Source organism: Mus caroli, unplaced genomic scaffold (genome assembly GCF_978045245.1).
Source record: "Mus caroli unplaced genomic scaffold, Mus_caroli_1 scaffold_18, whole genome shotgun sequence".
In the NCBI taxonomy this organism is placed as follows: Eukaryota; Metazoa; Chordata; class Mammalia; order Rodentia; family Muridae; genus Mus; species Mus caroli.
Window position 1 is genome coordinate 26,481,798 of NW_028227273.1, and position 23,200 is coordinate 26,504,997.

Below are 23,200 nucleotides of genomic sequence, written 5' to 3' on the forward strand. Positions count from 1 at the left end.
TTTAGAAGCCTTAATCCCCATAAAGCCTCAGATAATGAATCTGAAAAAGAATCGGTTTTCAGATTTGCTTTCTTCACCGAACACTAGAACAAAGCTTTTGTATTAGAGTGCCAATGATGCCAGAAGCCTCCAATGCATATTTAGCTCCACACAGTTAAAGAAGAGGGCTAAAACCTTCAGGCAAAGTAACTAAATAAGCCTAGTCACAGGCTGTCAGATCTGTTACCTGGTCACCCATCACTCTTTGATCTATCATTTGGAGAATTGGGCCACTGGCTTTTCTCAAAACAGATTTTGTTAATTTTTCTTTCTGTTTTGTTGTTGTTATTATTTGTTTGCTTTTTAAGATAGTGTCTCATTACATAGCTCAGGCTAGCCACACATTTCCAGCTATCCTCATGTCTGCTGAGATTACAGGTATGGACCACCTTAGCCGGTTCAGAGAGCTCGTTCTGCAATTTTTCCTGTTCAAAATAGGGCTGAGTTGAAATTCACGCAGAAAAAAATTAAATAAAGAAATGAACACAACTCAGCATCTAGCGAAATTACCAACTAATGAGTCTGTGTGGCTTTTGCTAGCACCATACATGACCTTGCCCACGGTCCGTTTTTTATGAATTTTAACCATTCAGGTCAGGTAACCAGGATCCTTGCTCTCGCCCTCCTAAACTCTGAATTAAAATCTGTAGTCATTCTGTCTTTGTTTCCCCCTCTCATTAACTACATAATATTCCGGAGTTGTTCTATGACTGACCTGACTCTTCTCTTATGTCATCACTATATTGTTCCTTGTTAAAGCCCCAGGCCCCAGCTATTCTTCACCCTTAAGCTGTGTCCAGTTGATAGTTTTTTAGTTAATTAATTAATACCCTGACTACCCATGACAGTGAACTGCCCATTTAGGATCTAGCTTATTACTACCAATACAATAATTCTTGGAGACATAAATAATTATTGCATTTTGGAAACCCAATAAGACATTTCTTTTCAGCATGAATTTTTCTATTGTAATTTAGCTCTACAGGGAAATCACGATACAATTACTGACTACCAGCAATATTTCACATATTCTACAAATGTCTAAGTTATCTTAGATATCCAGCTGATAGGTGGTTTTGGCGATATTGAGAAAGCACTGCTGTTATTCCTGGAGAGTCACTTCTTGGGTCTCCCTTGGTTTCAAGAATTGTGTTCTTCATCTCAGGAAATTGCCTCCACTGAGCATTCATTCATTGTTTGTAAATGCAGACATCAACACTCATCCTTACTGTGCTTCCCCTCTAAATACAGCCAAATATTAATAAAGACATTTACAATTTTTAGTACAAATTCATTTTTGTATCTGTGTGAGTACATGAGAGGGCGGAGCTGCGTAGAAGCTGCCACATGTGAACAGAGGCTAAAGGACAGCGTGTGGCAATCAATTCTCTTAGGATAAAACTCAGGTCAGCAGGCTTGATGACAGGGTCCTTTCCCTGTTGAGCTAGCTAAATGGCCCCAAATAAAGGTACTTTTAAAGGAGTGCTTAACAACAGAGAAAGGGTCTAATTAATTGCAAAGAATGAACAGCTCAAACCCCAATGACAGGGAAGGGAGAGTGGGTGTTCTTGAGACTGTGTGTATACACAATCACTTGGGAGAAAGCAAAATAAGTATAGCACAGAGTGCCAAGGATTCAAGATGTTTTCTTCTGGGAAGCAACATGAATTTCTGGACTCACTGCAGTTAGCTACTGTCCTCTGGCTGGATGGTCACTCACACAGGTGAGGTCGAAGAACAGCTCAAGATCAAAGTAAGAAGTCACTTCTTCTGAGGTCAACCACTAAATCCTTCCAGCCACCATGTGAAGAGTGGGTTATTCCCAAGGAACTGGACAAGTCTTAGCCCCATAGCAACTGGAAAAAAAAAACACCACTACTAATTGAAATCAGCATGATTGTGCTGTTGGAAAAGGTAAAGGTGCTTAATGTGTAAAAAAAAAAAACACTAAGATCTTGATGTGGTTTAATGCACTAATTAGTTCACAGTAACTAAGAAAAGGGGACTAACAAAAGTGCTTTTATGTGGAAGGAATAACCAACTAGGAGCAAAAATTAGAAGGCAATGAAAATAGCAAGTTTTGCAGGTGGAGTGCTATAAATATAATGCTATTGAAGCAAACTAATAAATAAAGTGCAACTAACACAGTAATATAACAACACAGTGAAAATAAACTAAAAGCCAATGGGTTATGTCAATAAAATTTTCTGGAAGTGTGAAAGGCAAGCCAGTGAATGAAAACTGACCCAATGGGACTATGAAAGCCCAGACATAAATGGGTTAAAGAGAATGCCAATAAGGAATAAGAGACTTATGAGCATGCAGGAACCACTGCAGACACATCTGCAGGCAGCACCATGGGGCCAAAAGCATATGGCTGCTTTAAGTTCTGACCTGCACTGTTAGACTTATGTACAAGTTCAAGTGGTCTGATTTTCCTGCATCCTGATCACAGTTTCTAATTAAGTGATGGTCAAGATGGCAACCAAGATTGGTCATCACATATCCACCCCCTGTCAACAGGACATCTTCTCATGTTATGCTTAATCTCCATATGAAAACAGTAACATACCAAGTCATAATCTTAACTAACATGGTATAACTAACTATCCCACCATGCTTTTCCATAATGGAGTCTCAACCGAGCTCTAATCAGGTCTCTTGTTGCCAACTAAATTCTCCCACAGCCTTTGTTACAGACTCATTACTATCTCTAAAGATCTTGCAAACAGCAGTCATGATCTCCCTACCCTCCTAACTCCTTGTTAATATTCTAACCCTACAGGACACTACTCTACACTACACTACACTACACTACACTACACTACACTACATTAAACCCATCCCATGTCAAACTCTGGTTCTCCAGAACTTAAAGATAACAAATATACTATAGAAATGATAATCTGTCACAAACTACTTAGCACTGTGTAATGTTCCCTACAAAGCATTCTTCCCTTTTCTAGACAGGCATTAGCTCTTTGATTAACCACTTTGTTCTTTATAATCATCACAGATTCATTTAACAAATGAACCCCCATCTCTGTCTGCCATCAGCCTTAATGTCAACAAAAACAGCCTGTTCCCCCACATAATGTACACAACAGATTACAGGGCCCTATACAAATCTAATGTGTACTCTTGGGTCATCTGCATGTTTATCCACTTATTTGCTATCCTATGAAGGATATTATTTATGATAGGAAGCAAAACTTTGGCAGTTTAATCACTTAGTTTGGCAGGGAGGTCTTTTTTTCCTGGTCCCACACTACTTTAAATAATCAAAATGTCTATGACTTAAAGTAAACAATCTTAAAAGGCCATCAGGGTGCTCTTTGAGGATGCTCAGCATCACTTCTTGCCTCCTCTCTTCCTCCCTACAACCAGACCCTGTAGGCAAGTGTTTTAGTCCTGGAGTGCTTCATTCTATGCATGCAGGGGCTTTCTGCATTTCACCTCTACTTCCTTTCACCCAATAGTCCTTCGTATGGCATCAGGTTGCACATGCCCATTGGAGACCGATTTAGACACTGCTTCTCTTGTGAAGTTCTCACTCCATGTGCCTAGTGCTGCTCTGGAAGTTGTCCTGCTGCACTCAGATGTCTGAGTGTAAGACTTTATGTAGCTTGTTGGAAGAGGAGGGCAAAAAAGTTCTTAAAGTGCCCTGAAAACTCAGCTTGGAGATCACCAGCGGACAAAGGCAGGTTTCCTCATCTCTCTGGACAACATGTCCCCACCAAAGAAGATAAAAATCAGTCCAAATGTCTCAAAGTTGCCTGGAAAACAGGGAATTGTGGGAAAGTCTCTGCCACACTGGGCAACTGAGAAGAAATGAGACCCGAAAATCAGATTCTACTTCACATCAATTATGTCAGATAGAAAGACAGACTAGTGTCAGTCAAGGTGACGAGAAGTAGAAATGGCCATGCTCAAAACAATGCAGATAATGTAGAGTTGTGGACACAGCACTACAGAATTATCCAAAACCTCCAACCCTAGCTACAACACCATGAGAACCACAAGCACATGCTCAAACAAAACCAAATATTCATAGTATATATGAATATTTATACTCATACTATGAAATATGTGAATATTTATACTCATAGTATATACTCAAAATATACCCTAAGTAGAAATAACTCAAATGCTTGCCAAATAGATAAACAGGCCCACAAATTGTGTTTTACCCATTTAATTATATATGCTAGATGAGGTACTGATGCAAGTACATTGTGGATTTAACAAAGATACTATGCTCAAGGAGACCAGCCACTTACAAAGGCAACATTGTTTTGCTTTCAGAAAAATATCTGGGACAGGTACATTTGTAAAACCTCCAAGTAAATTAGTGGTTGTCATGAATGTAGAAAGATGGAGGATTACAGAATAATAGGTAACTACTGGGAATTCCTTTCTGGGTTATCGAAAGTGTTGTCAGAATGAATGTGGTAATCATTACATAACTCTGTAAATATGGTGAAAATATTGACGAGGCACTCTTTAAATGGATGGCTTCTACAGTTGGTGGTATTCACTTCCAAAAAGCTGTTAAAGAAATAGTAGTCTTTTAGAACAAGATTCCCCAATGCTCTCCATTCTGTCACTAAGAAGACCCTGAGAACACATGTACTGAGCACAGCTTAAGGGGACATGCAGTAAGCACTCCAAAGTGAGCAGCAGTGTGTGCAGAGGCTCTCCAGTCTCTGCTGTGCCTCCAGGAGACCAGCCATACTGCCAAGCTAATGCATCCTGAAAGTCTCCATGGCTGGGAGGGTTTCCTGCCAACTTGCCTGTTTTGTGAGGGAGAACTAGAGAGCAGTCTCTTCTCATCAACTACAGAACAGCCTGTCACATAGCCTGTTGAAGGAAGTCTCTTCATACTCTTCAATCTGATGAACATGGCACACTGGGTGATAGAGAACAATGTAAATTTATATACATACATGTCTTTATAAATGGCAGTTCCCTTCCAGATACCAGAAATAAGGAAGAAAAGTAGAGCTGCCATTTATGATGTCTTCATCAAGAGAATTAATTTTAAGTTTAGTTTGATTCCTATAACTAGCATACAAAGTAACAGGTTTCTTAATGTTACTTTCATATGTACTAAGGTTCAGTTAATACTAACCAACTCCTCTTCTCTGTGCCCCTGCCCCCTTCCCTTGCTCCCCTGCTCCCGCTTCAACTTTCATTGCCCATGTGTTCCATGACCCTTCTCTTCCTCCTTCCTTATAGCCCCACACCTTCTCCCCTCCACTGGGCTCTTTCCTAATTTTCTGGCTTCTACCCACACTACAAAATTAATTTTAGCTTTCCAGAGGTAGTTCACTGATATTTCATCAGACACTGCAGGTAGCTTTACTTAATCCCATTTATCTGGAGCTGATTCCTCACTGAACACTACCTGACCCACGGATGCTCTCTCCACAGGGCTTTGTGAGACATGATTGCCCTTGTTGAGAGAGCCATTAATTCTTCAAATGGTTAGAAAGGTTTTTTAAAAGTCTATTACCTACTTATAATTTCAACTAATGCCTCAGCCAAAGGTTGTCCCAAGGAAATGAAAGTGTCTTGTTTTTAGTCTTCTATGCAATAGCAATGTAAACTATAGCTTGACATGTGAAGGTGTATCAGTGAAATGACATTGTGTTTTACCTGTTACATGTTTACTAATGGTCTTCTGTGTCTCCCTTCCACCCTTCATGGTTATCTAGAACCCATGATAAGCTCCCTAAACACCTGGGGAAATGACTCAGATCAATTTGTGCTAATCTGCTGTCAAAAGCTTTAATTGTCCCTGGAAGCTTTGGCAAATAAAGAAAATATACTTTTTCTGATGAAAAAAATGTAATTGAAGACATAAAATCTTATGATCTATAAACATGAACATATTTATGCCTAAACATGTTTAAAATCCATAAACATATGTAATGTTCAAAAGATAAATTTGTTTTCTGTAAAATAATTCTCACCAATAAAGTTTGGAACTAATTGCTACCAGAAACAAACCAATCAAATGGATAATGTGTAATTTACTTCTATTGTACTATGCATAAACGTGAAACATATGTATGCATAAAGACTCTAATCCAAATCTTACATAATTTACATGTTGTAAACCATTTTGTTTTGAAATATCCTTTCTTTTCCACCTATTCTGAGAGGTCATCTTGGTGGGTTTGCATCCTCGATTCAGAGTCATTTGCCTCCATGGTTACAGATTGTTCCCTGCTTGTCGGGCTTTTAGATTTGTGGAGAAGGATGTGAGGTTATATTGATATTCCTGCTTCGTATACAAGTTGTCATTTTTCTTTTATTATTAAATGGTGTGTGTGTGCACGCATGTGTGTGTGTGTGTGTGTGTGTGTGTGGTGTTCTTTGTATTTTCCAAATCTTGATGGTGATAGTGTAGTGAAGAATTTCTATCTTGTCACATGGACTTGGGAGCTTCATGAAGCAGTTGGTGCTAAAGTCATATTTCTAGACCCACAGTGAATTCTGTGAGAACTGGAGTCAAAACATGAAAAGTTATGCTCACCAGTGCAATAATGGAACAAATGTTATTGGCTAACTACTCATTAGATTTAAGGCCCATCCTACAGAAGAAATGCATAGTCCAGCTATAAATATGACTGAGAACCCTTTGTTGAGTTCACGGGCAACAGAAGTAAATCTAAGATTATTTTGCTAGATGAACAACACAGTATTGAACTGCCCTCTACATTTGTGTATCTATTCCCACCTATTAATGCAGCTCTTGGGTCTCATCAGAGAATCCTTTTTCTGTTGTAGAAGATAAAATTATCAACAATAAATGAGATGTCTATATCACACACCCATCTCCAAAAGATCTGGGAACATTAAAGAAAAGCAAATAGACATTGAGAACCAAGGGTAGGGAAGAGTAAGGTGGAATGGTGTCTTATAAGCATGAAAGCACCAAGGTACTTATAAATCACTGCCATGCCTGTCAATATTCCAGCATGGGGGCGGGGAGTTCATGGATCTTCAACCCTAGCTAAAGACATAGAAGTAGTTGGTGGCTGCTGATAGAGGAAGAGTCAGTTTTGTTTAGGGGACTATTCACTGGTTCAGTTATGTTTAGTCAATGGTAGGTCATCCATGCTACACTGAATGGCCACATCCACATGTGAACAGGGAGAGTAAAATTCATTTAAGTTTGCTATCAGAAAGAGAGAGATTGAGAGGGAAAACAATGCACAAAGTTAGGAAGGGGTGGCTAGGTAAAGGATAGTTCTAGGGGGAAGTTAGAGAAGAAGGATTGGGATGGCTACAAACATATTCATCCTAAGAATGTGTGAAATTCTAAAATAATTAATAAAGTACAATACAAACAGCTGAACGAGTCAGATGCAGATATGTGCACCGAACCAAAAGGCAGAAGCTGCTGACTCCTGTCTAGAAAAGCTAGAAGAAGCTGAGGAAGAGGGCAACCCTGTAGAAGGACCAGAACTCTCAACTAACCTGGAGCTCTGAGATCTCTCAGACACTGAGTCACCAATCAAACAGCACACACCAGCTGATATGAGCCTCCCAATACATATACAGCAGAGGACTGCCGGTCTAGTTCAGTAAGAGAAGAGATACCTAACTCCAGGGAATGAGGAGGTGGGATGGGATGGGGGGTGGAGGGGTAGGGACATTCTCATGGAGACAGGGAGAGGAGGTATGGGATGGAGAACAGTCAGAGGGTGGACCGGGAGGGGGATAAAATCTGGAGTGCTAAAAAAATGATTAAATAATTTTTTTAAAGAAATCAATTAAAAATATAATAATGTACCTACAATGATTACTTCTAGTAAGATTTATCCTGGGAATACAATATTGGTATGGCATGAGAATCTGTGAATGTGCTCATATCAAATTAATACAGTAGAAGACCGTCTTTTTTATTTAAAGAACGAGAGTTATACAATTTGCAAAACCCAACAGAGTCTATCATATTTAACTGTAAAAGACTAAAATATTTTCCCATAAAATTGGGGTGGGGGGAGTTCCTTCCAGTGGTTTACTACAAGGGATAAATTAGGCAAGAAACAAAAGTCATTGAGAACACTCAGGAATGAATGAAAGTACCTCCATCTGCATATGATATAATTTCACGACAGAAGCCATAAGGAATGCCCCAGGAGAGTAGTAGAGTAATTCAGAAAAGCTTCAGGATAGAAGATCAATATGAGGAAACAAACTATATTTTAATACTAACAATAAACAATCAAAGACTAAAATCAATAACCATTTCATTTATTACACCATTAAAAAGAATAGACTTCAGAGATAAGACAAGAAAACAACAGGCCATATGGATATGCCTAAAAGCTTTTCCATAAACTATCAGCACACTGAATCTAACAACACAATAAAAGAATGGAATAAAATAAAAATCAGGGAGATTTCCCCCCAAGAATACAATTGTGATTTATCATAGGAAGATCAATCAGTGGAATGATTACAGGAAATTCTAAATCCCTCTCCAGAGATGCAGAAAGACATCGATTAGGTAAAGTCAATATGGGGAAGGCAGCTTGTTTTGTTTTAGATGGGAAAGGAGTGGTATACTATAGGAGGTGGGGCGTGTACTTGTTCAGTGGATATTCATGAAAAGCTCTGAGGGAAAAGGGAAACGGTCTTAATCCAAAAAAGAAATCTGATTTAAACTTAAAGTCATATTATTATATCAACAGTAAGATGTTTGAACCTTGTTCATAAGGAACACATCGAGCAAGGGCCATTTCTAGTATGACACTGCAGACACAGGATGAACACTTGGGCAAGAAAGACCAGCAAAAGGCAACCAAACTGTAAATAAAGAAGTAAATGTACCTCTATGACAGACAACATGACTGCATGTCTGAAAACCCATGAAAATGTTCAAAGACACAAATTACACATGGATTGAATAAACTAATTCAATAAATTGGCAAGGTAGAGCATGAACACAAAAGATTAGATATATTTTCCACTTCCAAGGTAAGTTAAGAAATGATTCCATCTATAATAGCACCTAAAAAAAAATATTAACTACCCAAGAGAAAATTTAAGCAAAGGGAACTTTTAAAAAAGTTGTTAACTAAAAACTAGAAAGCATTGAAGAAAATAATTAAAGGCAGCCTAAATAAATTGAAAACATCTCATCTCTATGGATCAGAAAACTCAGCACGAAAAACTGTATTTTCCAAAGCAAGCTATACATTTAATTCAACCCTTTCAAAATGACAACAGTTATTATTGTTGCAAAAGGAAATCCTCAAATTCATAGAGCATGAAAAGGTCCCAATGAAGAAAACAGTCTTGAAAATTAGGAGTAAATTTGAAGAACTCACAAGTTCTACTTACGAACTGGATTGCAAAGTGGTCTCGGCACATGAATAGAAATATTGTCTATATTTTTTTAGAATTTGTTTAAGGCAATAGAATACTACATATTATATTTGTATTTGCTTCATGAGATAGAAACCGTGACTTCAGAAATGAACCCAACCTTCTATGGTAAATTTAGTCTCAAAAAAAAAAAAATACTACATGGAAGATTCAAAGGAGAAAGTGTGGTCTCTTCAGAAACAGTGCTTGGAAACTGCATAACAGATTCAAAGGAATGAACAGAACCTCTGTCTTGGGTCATGTGCTACATTTCATTAAACATGAACAATGACTTCAATTCACAGGTAATATTTTTACCTGATATTTAACAATAAACTATCTGACTTGAAAATAAAATTAAGAACCACAAAAAGACTAGATAATATAAACATAATGTATTGGAGGATACAGTGGTTTGAGAGTGAGCCCACCCTCCTCTAATGTTGTTAAAGTCACAGTGCCCAGAGCAGCACCATAGAAAGCACCCAGTCCTTCTGAGGCAAGGATTAGTGGCAGTTCCATTAGTCACTGGGGCCATAAGATGCTTTGCAGGGAACCATGTGAGTTCCTGCTAGTGGGCTGCTTGCAAAGAACAAGACCTGACCTGCCTTTCTGCTATCTGCCCTTGTCCTGGCTACACCATTTGTTTCTCCTGATCTCCCAACCATTGGCCTCTGCTGCCCATCACCTGTCATAATGTGATGCAACCTCCCACAGGAGCGAACTGACTCAGATGCCGTACAGGTAAGCCTCCAGAACTGCACAGACACATTTTTATTTCTTTATAAAATTATCTTCCTCAAATATTCCATTATAGAAATGTGAAACCAATGCAAAGGGCGATATGAAGACTGAAAATATGAGCTGGAGAGATGGCTCAGCAGTTAAGGGCACTTGCCGCTCTCCTAGAGCACAGGAGTTTGGTTCTTGGCACCCACTTCAGGTGGGCTCCTACCCACCTGTAAATTCAGCTTTGGGAAATGAGACACTCTTTTCTGGCCTTGGAAAGCATCTGCAAGCATGTGACATACACTCACTCAGACACCCAAATACACACGTAAATAAAAAAAAAAAAATCCTTTACAAAGAACATGAAATGAAGCGTAGAAGGCAAAATATAACATTTGCAAAGCACCTGTCTAGCTTCTATCACAATATACAATCACCCACTCAGAATATACAAAGTTTTAGACAACAAATAGTACAATAATTGAATGTTGAAAACTTTAAAGAGGCAGTTTAAAGTAGATGAGGGATTTGAATAGACATGTCTAAGAAAATACACTAATGGCAGAAAAGCACTTGAGACACTACCCCAGCTATGACAAGTGGTAAACAAACAAACAAAAAAGCACAAACCTAAAATAAATCACAATAAGTTTCTACTTTTTATCCAGCAGGACAATGTTTCAGAAAAGAAACAAAAGGGAGATTTACTCAATGTGGCCACACTGGGAAGAAAGACTAACACATCTAGGGAGCACCCCAAGTGCATCTTTGGATCCTGAAGTGAGATCAAAGTTTACACAAAGAGTTAAGTGTACGCACATTTAAGTAGCCAACATGTGGTCCCAGTCACTACTGACCAATCAGTCTCTGGGTCTCAGTCTTTCTCCTGCACAGTGGGATGACATGCTGTTATGACAGTGTGAAATATCTTTCTGAGAGATGACATCTGCTCTGGCTGGCACCCCTTATCCTTCTCTCAGTATGAGATTATTTTAACCGTAGAAGCACAATATAGAAAAGGATGCCCAGAATATGGGGCGGGGGGAGATCCCATTTCTTGCAGGAAGGTAAAATGGCACAGACTCTTTAGGAAAGTTTCTCAGATACTATAAAACCGAATTACCATGTGTGACCCGGCAATTCTAGCTGCTAAGTATACAAATGTAATTAAAGGAATGAAAACACACCCACAATGAGGAGACTAAATGCAAAGGCTTCCTCATCATTACCCTGAACCAAGAGGTACAATGTAATCAAACATCCAGCATCCAAGAGGCACACAAATCCACTGTGTGAGCATGCTCAACCAGGAAGACCAGCTGCTGATTACTCGCAAGCCATGGTTGCCACTATGGTGCATTTTGCAAGGTCAATTGTTACTGTAGCTTGCAGTAGTACACATCTGGGTAAGGCCTGTGATGACTTTTCTTCATGAGGGTACAGGAACAATCTACCAATGCTAGGATGAAGCTTCCAGGCAACCTCCACTGATCTCCCTAGTGGTGACACCAGCATCCATTCCCCACCAGCAGTGAATAAGCACAGCGGAAGTTTTTAACAGGACTCTGAGAGTTCCGGGGACAAAAGCGAGAACTGGCAACTTCAGTGCTTCCATACATCAGTAAAATCATTGAACTAAAGAGAGAAACTAGCTTTGCCTGTGTTAATCTGCCAGTTGGCCGTGTCTTCAGCAACAACCTATTTCAATAAAATTGTGCTGGATGGCTGGTAGCACTGCCTGCAGCTACGGCATATGGGGTGGTGTCTGGGAAACTTTTGGACAACAACTCAAAAGGATGTAACCCATTTGTGACACTGGGGTTTTTATAAGTACTTATGTTATCTACTTGGGGTACCCTCTTCCCCATTATGTGATGGCATCATTTAAATTGCTTTCATGTACTTATGTATTTTACAAAGCTTCTTCATTAGTGTGTTTTTCATGGCCTTTGGTCTTAGTTATCTCTCTCTCCAAGTTCCATCCTCTGCCTTCCCATTCCTTACTTTTTATTTCCCCTCATTTAATTTCATTTCTATACACCTATTACACTGTATTTTATTTCCTCTTCCATGGAAAAATCCTCCCTCCAGTTCCTTATTAGCTGCCTAACCTCTTCTCCAAAGGGGCATCACATGATCTAAACCTTGAACGCTAACACCCACATGTGAGAGAAGAGAACAAGAACGTTTGTCTTTCTTGCCCTGGATTACCTCAGTCAGGGTGCTTATTGCTAACTCTGTTCATTGACTTGCACTATATTTCATAATTTTATGTTTCTTAGCATCTGAATAATATTCCGCTGTGTCAATGGACATTTCCATAACCCACTCATCCATCAATGGAAACATTGGCTAGTTCCAATTTCAGGCTATTATGAGTAGAGAAGCAATGTACACAGAGGAGCAAATATTTCTGTAGTGCGAGGTAGAGTCCTTTGGGTGTATGTCCAAGAGTGAGACAGTTGGATCTAGCTAGTACTCAGCTGGAAGCTCCGTGTCTGCTGGATAGCATTCATGGTGCTGGAGGGTACAACTCATGCTACCAAGAAGAAGAATAATCATCAATAGCATCCAGCTATGATCCCTGCGAGCTATCATAACGACCTGTGCTAGACATGCTCACTGGTGCAAACATAGCATGGTGATTGGAAGAGTAACAAACTACTTTTTAATTCAATAAAAGCTCCTCCCAGGAGGTGGAACCCATACTTTACACTGGTAATGAGGCCTAGAACCAAAGGCAAGACAGGTTATAGGCCTAGGGCAACATTTACTACTATTATTCTATAAAGGGGAACAGCTATAAAATGACATATTGCGATACCCACAGATCAATACATTGTTCAATCTCATCATAGAAGCTTCCTCCTGTAGTTGGTGGTATTTACCCGAGACCCCCCCCCCAACTGGATAACACCCAGAGTGAGACACTTTGAAGCACTTTCCTCTTAGTGGGATGTCTTTATCACTCCCTTGGAGAGTAAAAGGATTATAGGAGCCAAAGGTATTTGCTGATTCCAAGCAAACAGCACTTTCCAAACTTAGCAAAGGCAAGTATGAGCTCACAGAGCCTGTGACAACATGGACAAGACCTGGACAAGCTCAAGCCACACAAAAACCCCAGCTATAAGGAGAGAAGTAGACACAACGTCCTATCCTCAGGCAAGAAGCGAGGCACAGTTGGTAGTTTCTAGGTGAAGAAAATCAGTTTTCTTCAATAGAGATAATAGATATGTCAAAATACTCTAGCACTGGCCCCAGACATAACACAAATTGGACTCCATGAGTTTTTTTTTTGTGTGTGTGTGTGTGTGTGTGTGTGTGTGTGTGTGTGTGTGTCTGTATGTGTGTGTTTGTGTGTGTATGAGTTTTAAGATAGAGGTGGGAGGATGGAAATAATGAAAACCACACCGAAGCCTATTTCACCTCAGCGACAATGAGTACCATCATGAAAACAAAGAAAAGATGCAGGCAAGAATGTGAGAGAGAAGAGCCCTCATTCACTGCTGGTGGGAACATGAATTAATGTTGCCCATATGGAATTTTCTTTTACAACTTAAAAATACATATATAATCCAGTATGATCCTGTCACACTACTTCTGTTATTCCAGAGAATAAATGTCAGTTTACAATACAAATACCTGCATACTTCTGTTTATCACAGAATAATTCATTCTAACCAAGTTATAAACTCTACCTGTGTACCCAGCAACCAATGAATGGTTGTATGGGACCATTGGGAAAGTATTCTATCTATATATCTATATAGTAGTATTCTATCTATATACTATGAAGCTATAAAGAAGAATGAAATTATGCTATTTGCAGGAAAATGGAACTGAAGATCACAATGTTAAGTGCAGTACCTGAGTCCTACCCAAACAGACACCACAGCACTTGCCTATCATGTATGCAATCAGTGTAGGTTGGAAAGAAGATGAAACTAAAGGGTAGATTTCTAGGGATATGAAGGCAAGGAGGCTTAAGAACGAAAGGAAGGTCTCAGCCAGGAGCTGTCCAAATGCTGAGAGGAGAGAAGAAGGAGACACAAGCTCCCATCCCCAATCCTGAAACTACCTTCAAATGATACTCTCTCAAAGGAAAAATTCGTTTTCTCCAACAGCCTCACTAGGAAAAGAAACCACACATAAGGGCAGGCCCCATGCCCAGCAGTAGATGGACAAAACAGAACAAACTCATTTATAGCATTGGAGGCTATTTCATTTTTCCTTACTTATCTTTTGTTTATATATTATGGTTTCTAGTTTTATTTTTATGTGTTTTCTGTGTTTGTGAAGGTGTGGTCTCAGTGCCTGTATGTGTTTCTTATGCTTCCTTCATAGACTTTTTTTTTATTCTGTCTTATTTATTTCTTTTTTCTCTATTATAGTTTGCTTTTGTTTTATTATTTTTATATCCCTATTTGTATTCTAATGAAAGAGGGAAAGTAAGTTTGTATATTTGGTTCCATGTAGATGTAGGCGGAATCTGGGAGGACTTGGAAGAGGAAAATCATAATTAGAATATATTATATGAAATTTATCTATTTTTAATTAAATAAATAAAGTAATAAAGGGATGATTGTGACCTAAACATATTTTATTCACATTTGGAAATGTCCATGGAATATCATTTACTTTGTGCAATAATGTTAAGTATGTTTTGAATTTTTAAAAAGGACGTAAAGATTTCAAAAGTCCATAACTATTCATTTCATGTTAAAAAAATAACTGTTATGTTATAGATGCCATATCCTGTTTTCTACATTTATTCTTGTATAGTATGTATTGAAAGAAAACAGATTTCTCCTTACTAAAGATGCTAAAATTAAGCAGTGTCTTATTAGTTCTTTTTGTTCTTTCTGGTTTGATGAGGGGGGGGGGATGAATCCAGGATCTCTGGCACACTAGAGAAGTCCTCTGCCACAATGTTATCCCAATTTATATCCATGGTTAAGCTATTAGTCTGGTTTGTTGAAAGGTGTCTGGCAATTCAGGGCATACATAAAGCCTACTTTGTTTGTTTGTTTGTTTGTTTGTTTTGTTTTGTTTTTTTCCAGACAGGGTTTCTCTTTATAGCCCTGGCTGTCCTGGAACTCACTTTGTAGACCAGGTTGGCCTGGAACTCAGAAATCTTCCTGCCTCTGCCTCCCGAGTGCTGGGATTAAAGGCATGTGCCACCATGCTTCACTATAAAGCCTACTTTTTATATTTTTTACATTTCTATACTTAACTCCAAAGTAAAGGACATCTAATAATCTTATGATTTATTAATAAATTATATTATAAGGTATACCTGCAAATAGCCAGTTTCAAATTCCAGTCCTCAGCAATGATAGTTATTGAGTGAGCTAAAACTTGTCTCAACTTTTAAAAATACTGCCAATACATTTTATAAACATAGACCATGCATGCTTTAGAAACTTGGTGGCTAATGGTACTTCCTAGCATTTTTTTCCACTCACTATGCAATCAAATATTGTTACTACAATGGGGGGGAAAAGTGACTATCTACTCACACAGAGATGACTTCAATGAACATGAAGTCGGCTCACCTTGGGGAGCAACCAGAGTTCTTCCGTTCTCCTGACACCAACCAACTGGCTGGATGTAAGGGCTGTTAACATCACACCTGCAAGAAACAGAATTGTGCTTACATTCACAGTACTCAGTGTCACAGGTACAATGAGTTGTGGTTTAAACGTAAAATGTCCCATGCTTGCCACTTGGTGCCCTCCTCACACCACTAATTGTAATGGTTGAGGAACCTTTCAGGGATGGTGGATAACAGGCAGATGCAGGAGAGAGGAATGAGCTGAGCCAGTGTAGCTCACTCCATCCTGAGTTTTCAGCTTCCCGAATAACCATGTACTGTGGTGTAAAAGTCAGTCTAGCTCCAAGTACCCCATCCACAAACTGCTCGCTCACCAGGTCCTCCCTGTTTGCCCAAATAATCCTTGCTCCTCCTTTAGGTTGCTCCTATAGAGATACCACCACAGTGACAGACAGAAACTAACAGAACTAAAGGGCGATGGTCACATTGAACGTAAAATAGCCCCGTGGGAAAGCATGACACAATTAGCAAATGGCAGAAACAGCTTGAAATGCGGAGCTTTATTCTGGGTGACCAAATTGCTCACTTGCACAACTTTCTTGCAATTTGAAGCTATAGAATAAATCGGGAAGGGTCACATGGAGCTGACACAGGTCATCCTACTGGTAAATGTTTCAATGAATCTCTTCTGCCTGCCCATACTACTAACAAAGCCAACTACGAACAGGAAATTCCAGATGCAGACAGAACAGCTGAATCAGACCCAAGGTAGCTACATTTTTCTTCCTCTTCAAAGGCACAGGAGTATCCTAAGACACCTGCCACCGCTACTCCATTTCTGTTTTGTAGTTCAGAGGAGAAAGGCAGACTCCTGCCAGGCACCTTCAGAGTTGAAGCTTTGTTGGGGATTTTTCAGTTGTTCAGGACTCACACAGGAAATGTGACAAAAATTGATTTTGCCACTCCCTATTGCATATTTCAGGGTTTTATCCAGTAATTCCTTACAACTCAACACAGTTGGCTTCAGGGGCACGTGGTCCACACTTTCTCTACTTCTCACAGGCTTTCAAAGAACGCACTCCCATTCTCCTCGGAGCTTTTGTGTGGAAGGCTTCGTTCAACACTTTTCAGACGCTCATGCACACACACACACACACACACACACACACACACACACATCAACCCTGAAACTTCGTAAGTTCCTTTTCTCAAATCTCTTTTCAGTACAATCAGATAAAACGTGAGAAACGTCCCCGATCTGCTGCCATTGCTTCATGAAAAACACCACTAAGTAACTCCACATAGGATGGGGAAAACAGAGGGCTGCTCATTAATTCAATAATTCATGTGGAAGAGAGGTGGGGGAAAGCTGACTGAAAACACTCACAGCACTGGTAAGATGACTTCTGCATACCCAAGTATGACACATGCAAAGTACATGCATCCCGATATCTCACCAGTAATCAAGGCTGTCATCCAAGCTGTCAAAATGCACCCGGACTCGGTCTTCCACAATGTCGGCGATGGTTGCCACACACATCAAGCGAGGGTTCCTCCTGTCCACAGCCTCCAGCTTCATCCCAACTTGAAACTCCCTTGGCACTGGACCATTCTAATGCAGCAACAGAGTCGAGGAAGGGCACAGAACCAAACAGGTCAACTAACAGGACTGAGCCATTGTGGGGATCCCTAGGTCATTAAAAAACCCAGATTGACACAATATCTTCCTTACCTGCTTGATAGGAAGCGCATCACAAAGGCTCCTACCAAGGACCAAGGACGCAAGCTCCCCACTGTCTTTTCACTTGACTTATATTAGGAGATTGTCTTCCCCTTAGCATCTTCATTTTAATATGTTCAGTTCTTAGAGCAATGTGAGCTGATTGTAAGGTTCAATGTTTACTGAATATAGTTACATCAGATGATAAAAGTCATCCTCGACTCCCCACAGGCTAATGAAATTTCCAAGTACCTCTGTTCAATGTGATAAAGATTATGTTCTTTAGCATTTAAAAATTGTTTAATTCGGTAATGGGATTCAAAAATAGTGCTTTCTCAATATTTAAAGAGTGTATTCTTTTATGAAAAATTATAGCTACAAGTACAAATTATTTTAATGCCTGTTTATCTCGAACAGAATATGTAGATTATGGCTAATGTAACTCTTCCTTTCATATGAAATAGCTATAATTAGCCAGCCTTGTCGCTTTAAGATGCACACAATACCAGGGACTAGAAGAGGGTTTCATCTATCTATCTTTTTATTATCTACACTGAAGTCTGGTTTTTTTTTTTAATTATCATTCAGTGGATTTTATTTTTAAGGAAACATCATATCAGTAAAGTCCTTTTTCTTAACAGGCAAATTTATGGGAGACATATAATACCTAACATTAATATCAAGACCAGGAAAGACAAACCTATAGAATTTCAGTAGCAGGTATGCTAGGTACAGGATCCTCAGTGGGTAGGGCCTACCTGGGACACCAGTCAAGGGAAAGAGGGGGTCTCTCAGGAGCAGAATGCACTCTGGGCTTCACCCCTGCTTTGCTCTCCCCAAATGCCCACTCACTGCTGCGAGCAGAGCACTTAAATTTACTATTTTGGAAGGTTCTCCAAGCTGCTTGGGATACAGCGCATGAGGAGTCAACTCTAGCTAAAGCTTGGCACAGCATCCCTGAATTTGCTGAAGATGCTATGATGGGGAGTCTTCCGTAGCCAAATCCCTGCCCTACACACACACATACACACACACATACACATACACACACATACACACACACATACATACACACACATACACACACACACATACACACACATATACACACACACATACACACATACATACACACGCACATACACACATACACACACATACACACACACACATACACACACACATACACACACACATACACACACACATACACACACACATACACATACACACACACATACACACACACATTCCTGAATCTGCCAAAATGCTTCTTTTGTGTCCATTGTACTTAGACTATGATGCACATGTGACAGAGTCTGTCTCAAGTATTTACTAGCTTCCAAACACCAAAACTAAGCTTAAAAAACTCACTTGCTGCAAGCAAAAGGGGAAAAAAATCCATAAAAGGTATTTTAAATAAATTTTAGCAGGATTAATTTAAATTAAGTTTTCTGAAGTATCTAATTGCAATGATGAAGAAAAGAAGGAAAAAAACCCCAAAAAACAAAAAAGCTATTTGCCCAGGGAAGCTTATATAATAAATTAAGTTAGGAAAGGTAAAGGTAATTAAGACATTTCAATTTTTTTTTGGATTATCACAGAACAGACCATAGGCAATTTTTAAAGAACTTAAGCTCAGTGGAAAATAGGATTTATACAAAGGAAGAAGATACTCACAGAACTTCTGTTTCTGAATAATTTCTTAGGAGCATTTTGCAATCTACAGGCCTTCAAGTAATCCATCCAAACAAATTTATCTTTTCTATAATCTAAAAGAGTATATACTAGTCAAAAATACCCACATGATATCATCACATATTTTAATATATTATTTTTTCTTCTTTTAATCTTCTCCTATATATTCAACAAGTTCTTCGCTCATCACAAAAGATTTATATTTTAATGTTGTTTAAATGCCTTAAGTTCAAAGTTGTTGTGTTTAATTTCCACAGTACATGTCAGTCTTCACAGATGATTAATATCCACTTATTAACTTACTTGGATTATAACAGACCATAAAGCATATTTCAAGGAATTTAAGGGGGGAAAGTATTTATATGAAGAGGATACTCACATAAACTGTTTCTGAATAATTTCTTAGGAGCATTTTGAACTCTAGGAAAGGGAAAAGGGTGAGACAAGAGTCCCCATGTGGTTGCCATTCACTAGGAAGTCATGTCACAAAGACCACGAGAGGTCCTGATGCCACTGTAGTTGGAATGGCCAGATGCTCTGGAGAAATTGGGAATTCCAAAGGCCACCTGGAGTTCAATACCCAGCACTGTCAAAATCCAAAGGCCATTTGGCAGGTCCAACTTTCTCTTCCTAACCTTAAAAATCATGCAGTAAAAAGATTATCTTTCCAGATTGATTGGTTAGGGCCTCAGTACGGGAGCTGTTGGGATGTTGCAGGCTCAGAGGCTGATTTCCTTATTTGGGGCTGGTTCCAATGCTCAGGAATGCTCTCTTCTGCATCAGAAATGACACCCAGTGACTAATAGATCAGAACCTTTGGACTCTATTAACTCTGAAGGCTTCCACCAACTTGAAACTAACTTGAAAGCTAAGAACACCATCAGATACCATGTTGGGCCAACAGAAAAACTTCCCATATCTTAGGTTAACTGCCTCTGATATACTCAACCATGCACGTTAAGCTTGCCTTGATTTTATGACTTTCTTTGTTCTGTAAAACTATAAAAAAAAATCTTCATGAAACTGTTTCCATATTGAAACATGGTCTTTTGGGCAGCCTACATCTGTATTGGTGGGCCATGTTCACTTAAAATGTATCAAAAATTAACTGTCTCTTCTCCCCTTTAAGGCAGAGGTTCTCATCTTTCCTAATGCTATGACCCTGAATTATAGTTCCTCATGCTGTGGTGACCCCCAACTATAAGATTATTTTTGTTTCTACTACATAACTGTAATTTTGCTAGTGTTATAAGTCATGATATAAATACCTGATATGCCAGATATCTGATATGTAACCATCAAAGGGGTCTCTCTACCCACAAGTTGAGAACCTCTGTTTTAAGGTAAGAGCTGTTATTTCTGCATTGACATCTAAAGTGGCCCCCAGTTACACAGGATCAGTATTTTCATATTGAATCTATAAGCCAAAATCTTTGAAGAGTTCAAGATTCTGTTTACATATTAAGCTTTACTTGTTCTACTATGGTTCTCCAGTAGTCTCCTCGAGGTTGTATTCTGGCCAAATACTCTTCCACTCTAGGACATCATCTCTGGCTTCTGTTCTTGCGTGGGGCCAAGCTACTTTCTCATTTTGTTGTTGTTCCTAGGATCCTATGACTTCAGAGAACCTATGTCTCCAATAGCATCTGAAAGAATATCCCTGGGGCCTTACTCAATCTTTTTCTCCTCTGAAAGGACATTCCAGTAGAGCCTGAGGCCTTGTGGTTTCTATTGTTCCATATCTGTTAAAGGCTCCGTAATGCCTGTTGGATGAATAATGCTGCTCTCTTATACCAGCTCTCATGAACTCCAAACTACCTTCAGGCCCAGGCAGATGCCAAGAAACACCTGAAGGATAGGGAGGTGGCACACTAAACCGGAAATGTGCAGCATTTGTCCAGCACAGTTGTCCAGCAACCTAATGCCCAAGCAGGAAATTATGTGCAGCAATTGGTTGTACAAAGAAAATGGACTAAGACATCTCACAGCCAAAAAGGACCAGCCTTAACTGCCAGACTTAAGAATCTCACAGGAAACAAAAGACAGACACAAAACTATTTTCCATCAACTTAAGACTGTTTATAGCATTTTATAGTCTTATTCTTTCCATTATTTCCAAATTTGCAGCACATTTTTTTAGAACAAATCAAGTTCCTTCCCTGTGTGGTATCATTGATAAGAGTATGATATTTCATTTCAACCACGATTTTGAACACAATTTCTTGCTATAAAGATTAATACACTTTATATATGATCAGGTGCTCCCAAACAATTATATTTTTCCCATAAATTCCTAACCAGAATATTTGACTTAGAGAGACAAACAGACTTTTCTTTTACACTCATCTCTAAGGCATTGTCATGGCCTTAGCCTCTTTGTAGATAAAACTTTCATTTGGAAAATCAATTCACACCAGGCTCCCCTGTTAGTATTTCCTGAAATGGTGTTAAAATAAAGCTGGAATAACAAGTACCCCTCCTTGCAGGTGATAAATGTGCCCTGGCTTACCCCGAGGGATATGCAGTTCATGCTTGGTCTTTTGACACCATCCCACTGGGTGAATGTCCGGAGAACCAGCATTGGTCCAAAAATCATAGCAGCTTAAATAACCATCAAAATGCAGTCTCAGCCGGTAACCACACACCTGAAAGAGGAAATTCACACCTGTGCATTAAGTGTCATGGATTTGAAAAGGGCTCAAAATCGAGAAAACATTAAAATGTTTAGGAGATGCCATCATCATGAACGAACCCAGGTATCCGTCCAAACATTTTCATCAGAGAACAAATGCATATGGAATGTGATATATGATAAATCACAATGATGATAAACAGCTATCTAGAACTTTCTGCAATATATATATATATATATATATATATATATATATATATATATATATCCTTTAGACTGGTCTAGGAATCTGAAATCACATCAAATGTTTCTAACTGACTATTAATTCAGTACCTGCCAAATGTTCCTTTTAGCAAACATATCTTCTGCTGATGGGCTTACTTTCTACCTCAAGAGAGTAGAGGCTGAGATAAGGAACAATGCTCACACATGAGCCCAGCATGTTAAACAAAGAAAATAATTAAAGTCTGAGAAATACATCCCCTAGATATTCTGTACAAGTCTAATAGCCATTGCCATGACATTGAACACGTGAATGTGTCTTCCAAGTTCAATGTTTCTATTGATTTAATAATGTGTTAAATTTTAAAATCTATTTATTTTCTTCCGTGGCAGTTTTCTGTATATAAATTTTCACATAAGTAAGTGTATTTATTTGAATGTTTATTCATAGACAGGGATTTATATACTGTTTTTATTGGCTCACCTAAAATATGAATAATTATTTAACAGTTGGAAACAACACTATGGGACCCTTGGATTATTACCAACTTTAGGTAAAATCTACTTTTCAGTTAACTCAAGGATGAATACTAGTTGACGAAAACTTACTAGAAAATTCATCCTAAGAACAAAATTATAAATCAACAAATCTGTATACATTATTGACTGAAATAATGAGTTGGGACTGACTTATGACAGAAATCACTGAAATCTGTTGTTTTATAGAAAACATACAGCATGTAATTAGCCCCAGGTAGCACCAGCCTCTCTTACCTCAGCTACAGAAAGCACACAGAACACAGATGGACGTCGGGCATCAATGCCTTCCAATCTCATTCCAACCTGAAAGCCATTTTCATGCTCCGGAAAGGACTGGTCCTACAAAATTTCATGATAAAATATCATCCACTGAGTGTTCTCCACACACTAATATAGAATATTTTATGTGGAATTTAAAAATAACAGGATTCATAAAAGCAGAATAGAAAAGTAGCTATCAGGAGCTGGGAGCGGGATGAGGGGCAAAAGAAGATACTACGCAAAAATTGAAGGCTGTAGTTAGAAAGTAAGAATAAATGGTAAGTATTTAAAATAATGAAAATATCCATGCTCTAGAATACATATAAAATACATACATATATATTCTGTCATCATGGTATGACTAATAATTATATGATTATACTTTGCCAAAAGTCAGGTAACAGAAATTTAAGAAAGTTAC

General features: G+C 38.8%; 1 protein-coding gene across 1 annotated transcript in view; it reads right to left on the reverse strand.

The window, feature by feature from the left end:
* Positions 1-23,200, reverse strand: part of L3mbtl4 (L3MBTL histone methyl-lysine binding protein 4) — a 366,608-nt gene that overhangs the window by 200,226 nt on the left and 143,182 nt on the right. The window contains exons 5-9 of the mRNA XM_085833147.1: positions 22,753-22,857; positions 21,634-21,769; positions 19,107-19,198; positions 17,164-17,318; positions 15,708-15,784 (exon numbers count right to left, since the gene is read on the reverse strand). Coding sequence (XP_085689273.1) covers positions 15,708-15,784; positions 17,164-17,318; positions 19,107-19,198; positions 21,634-21,769; positions 22,753-22,857 — 565 coding nt within the window. The remainder of the gene's footprint in view (positions 1-15,707; positions 15,785-17,163; positions 17,319-19,106; positions 19,199-21,633; positions 21,770-22,752; positions 22,858-23,200) is intronic.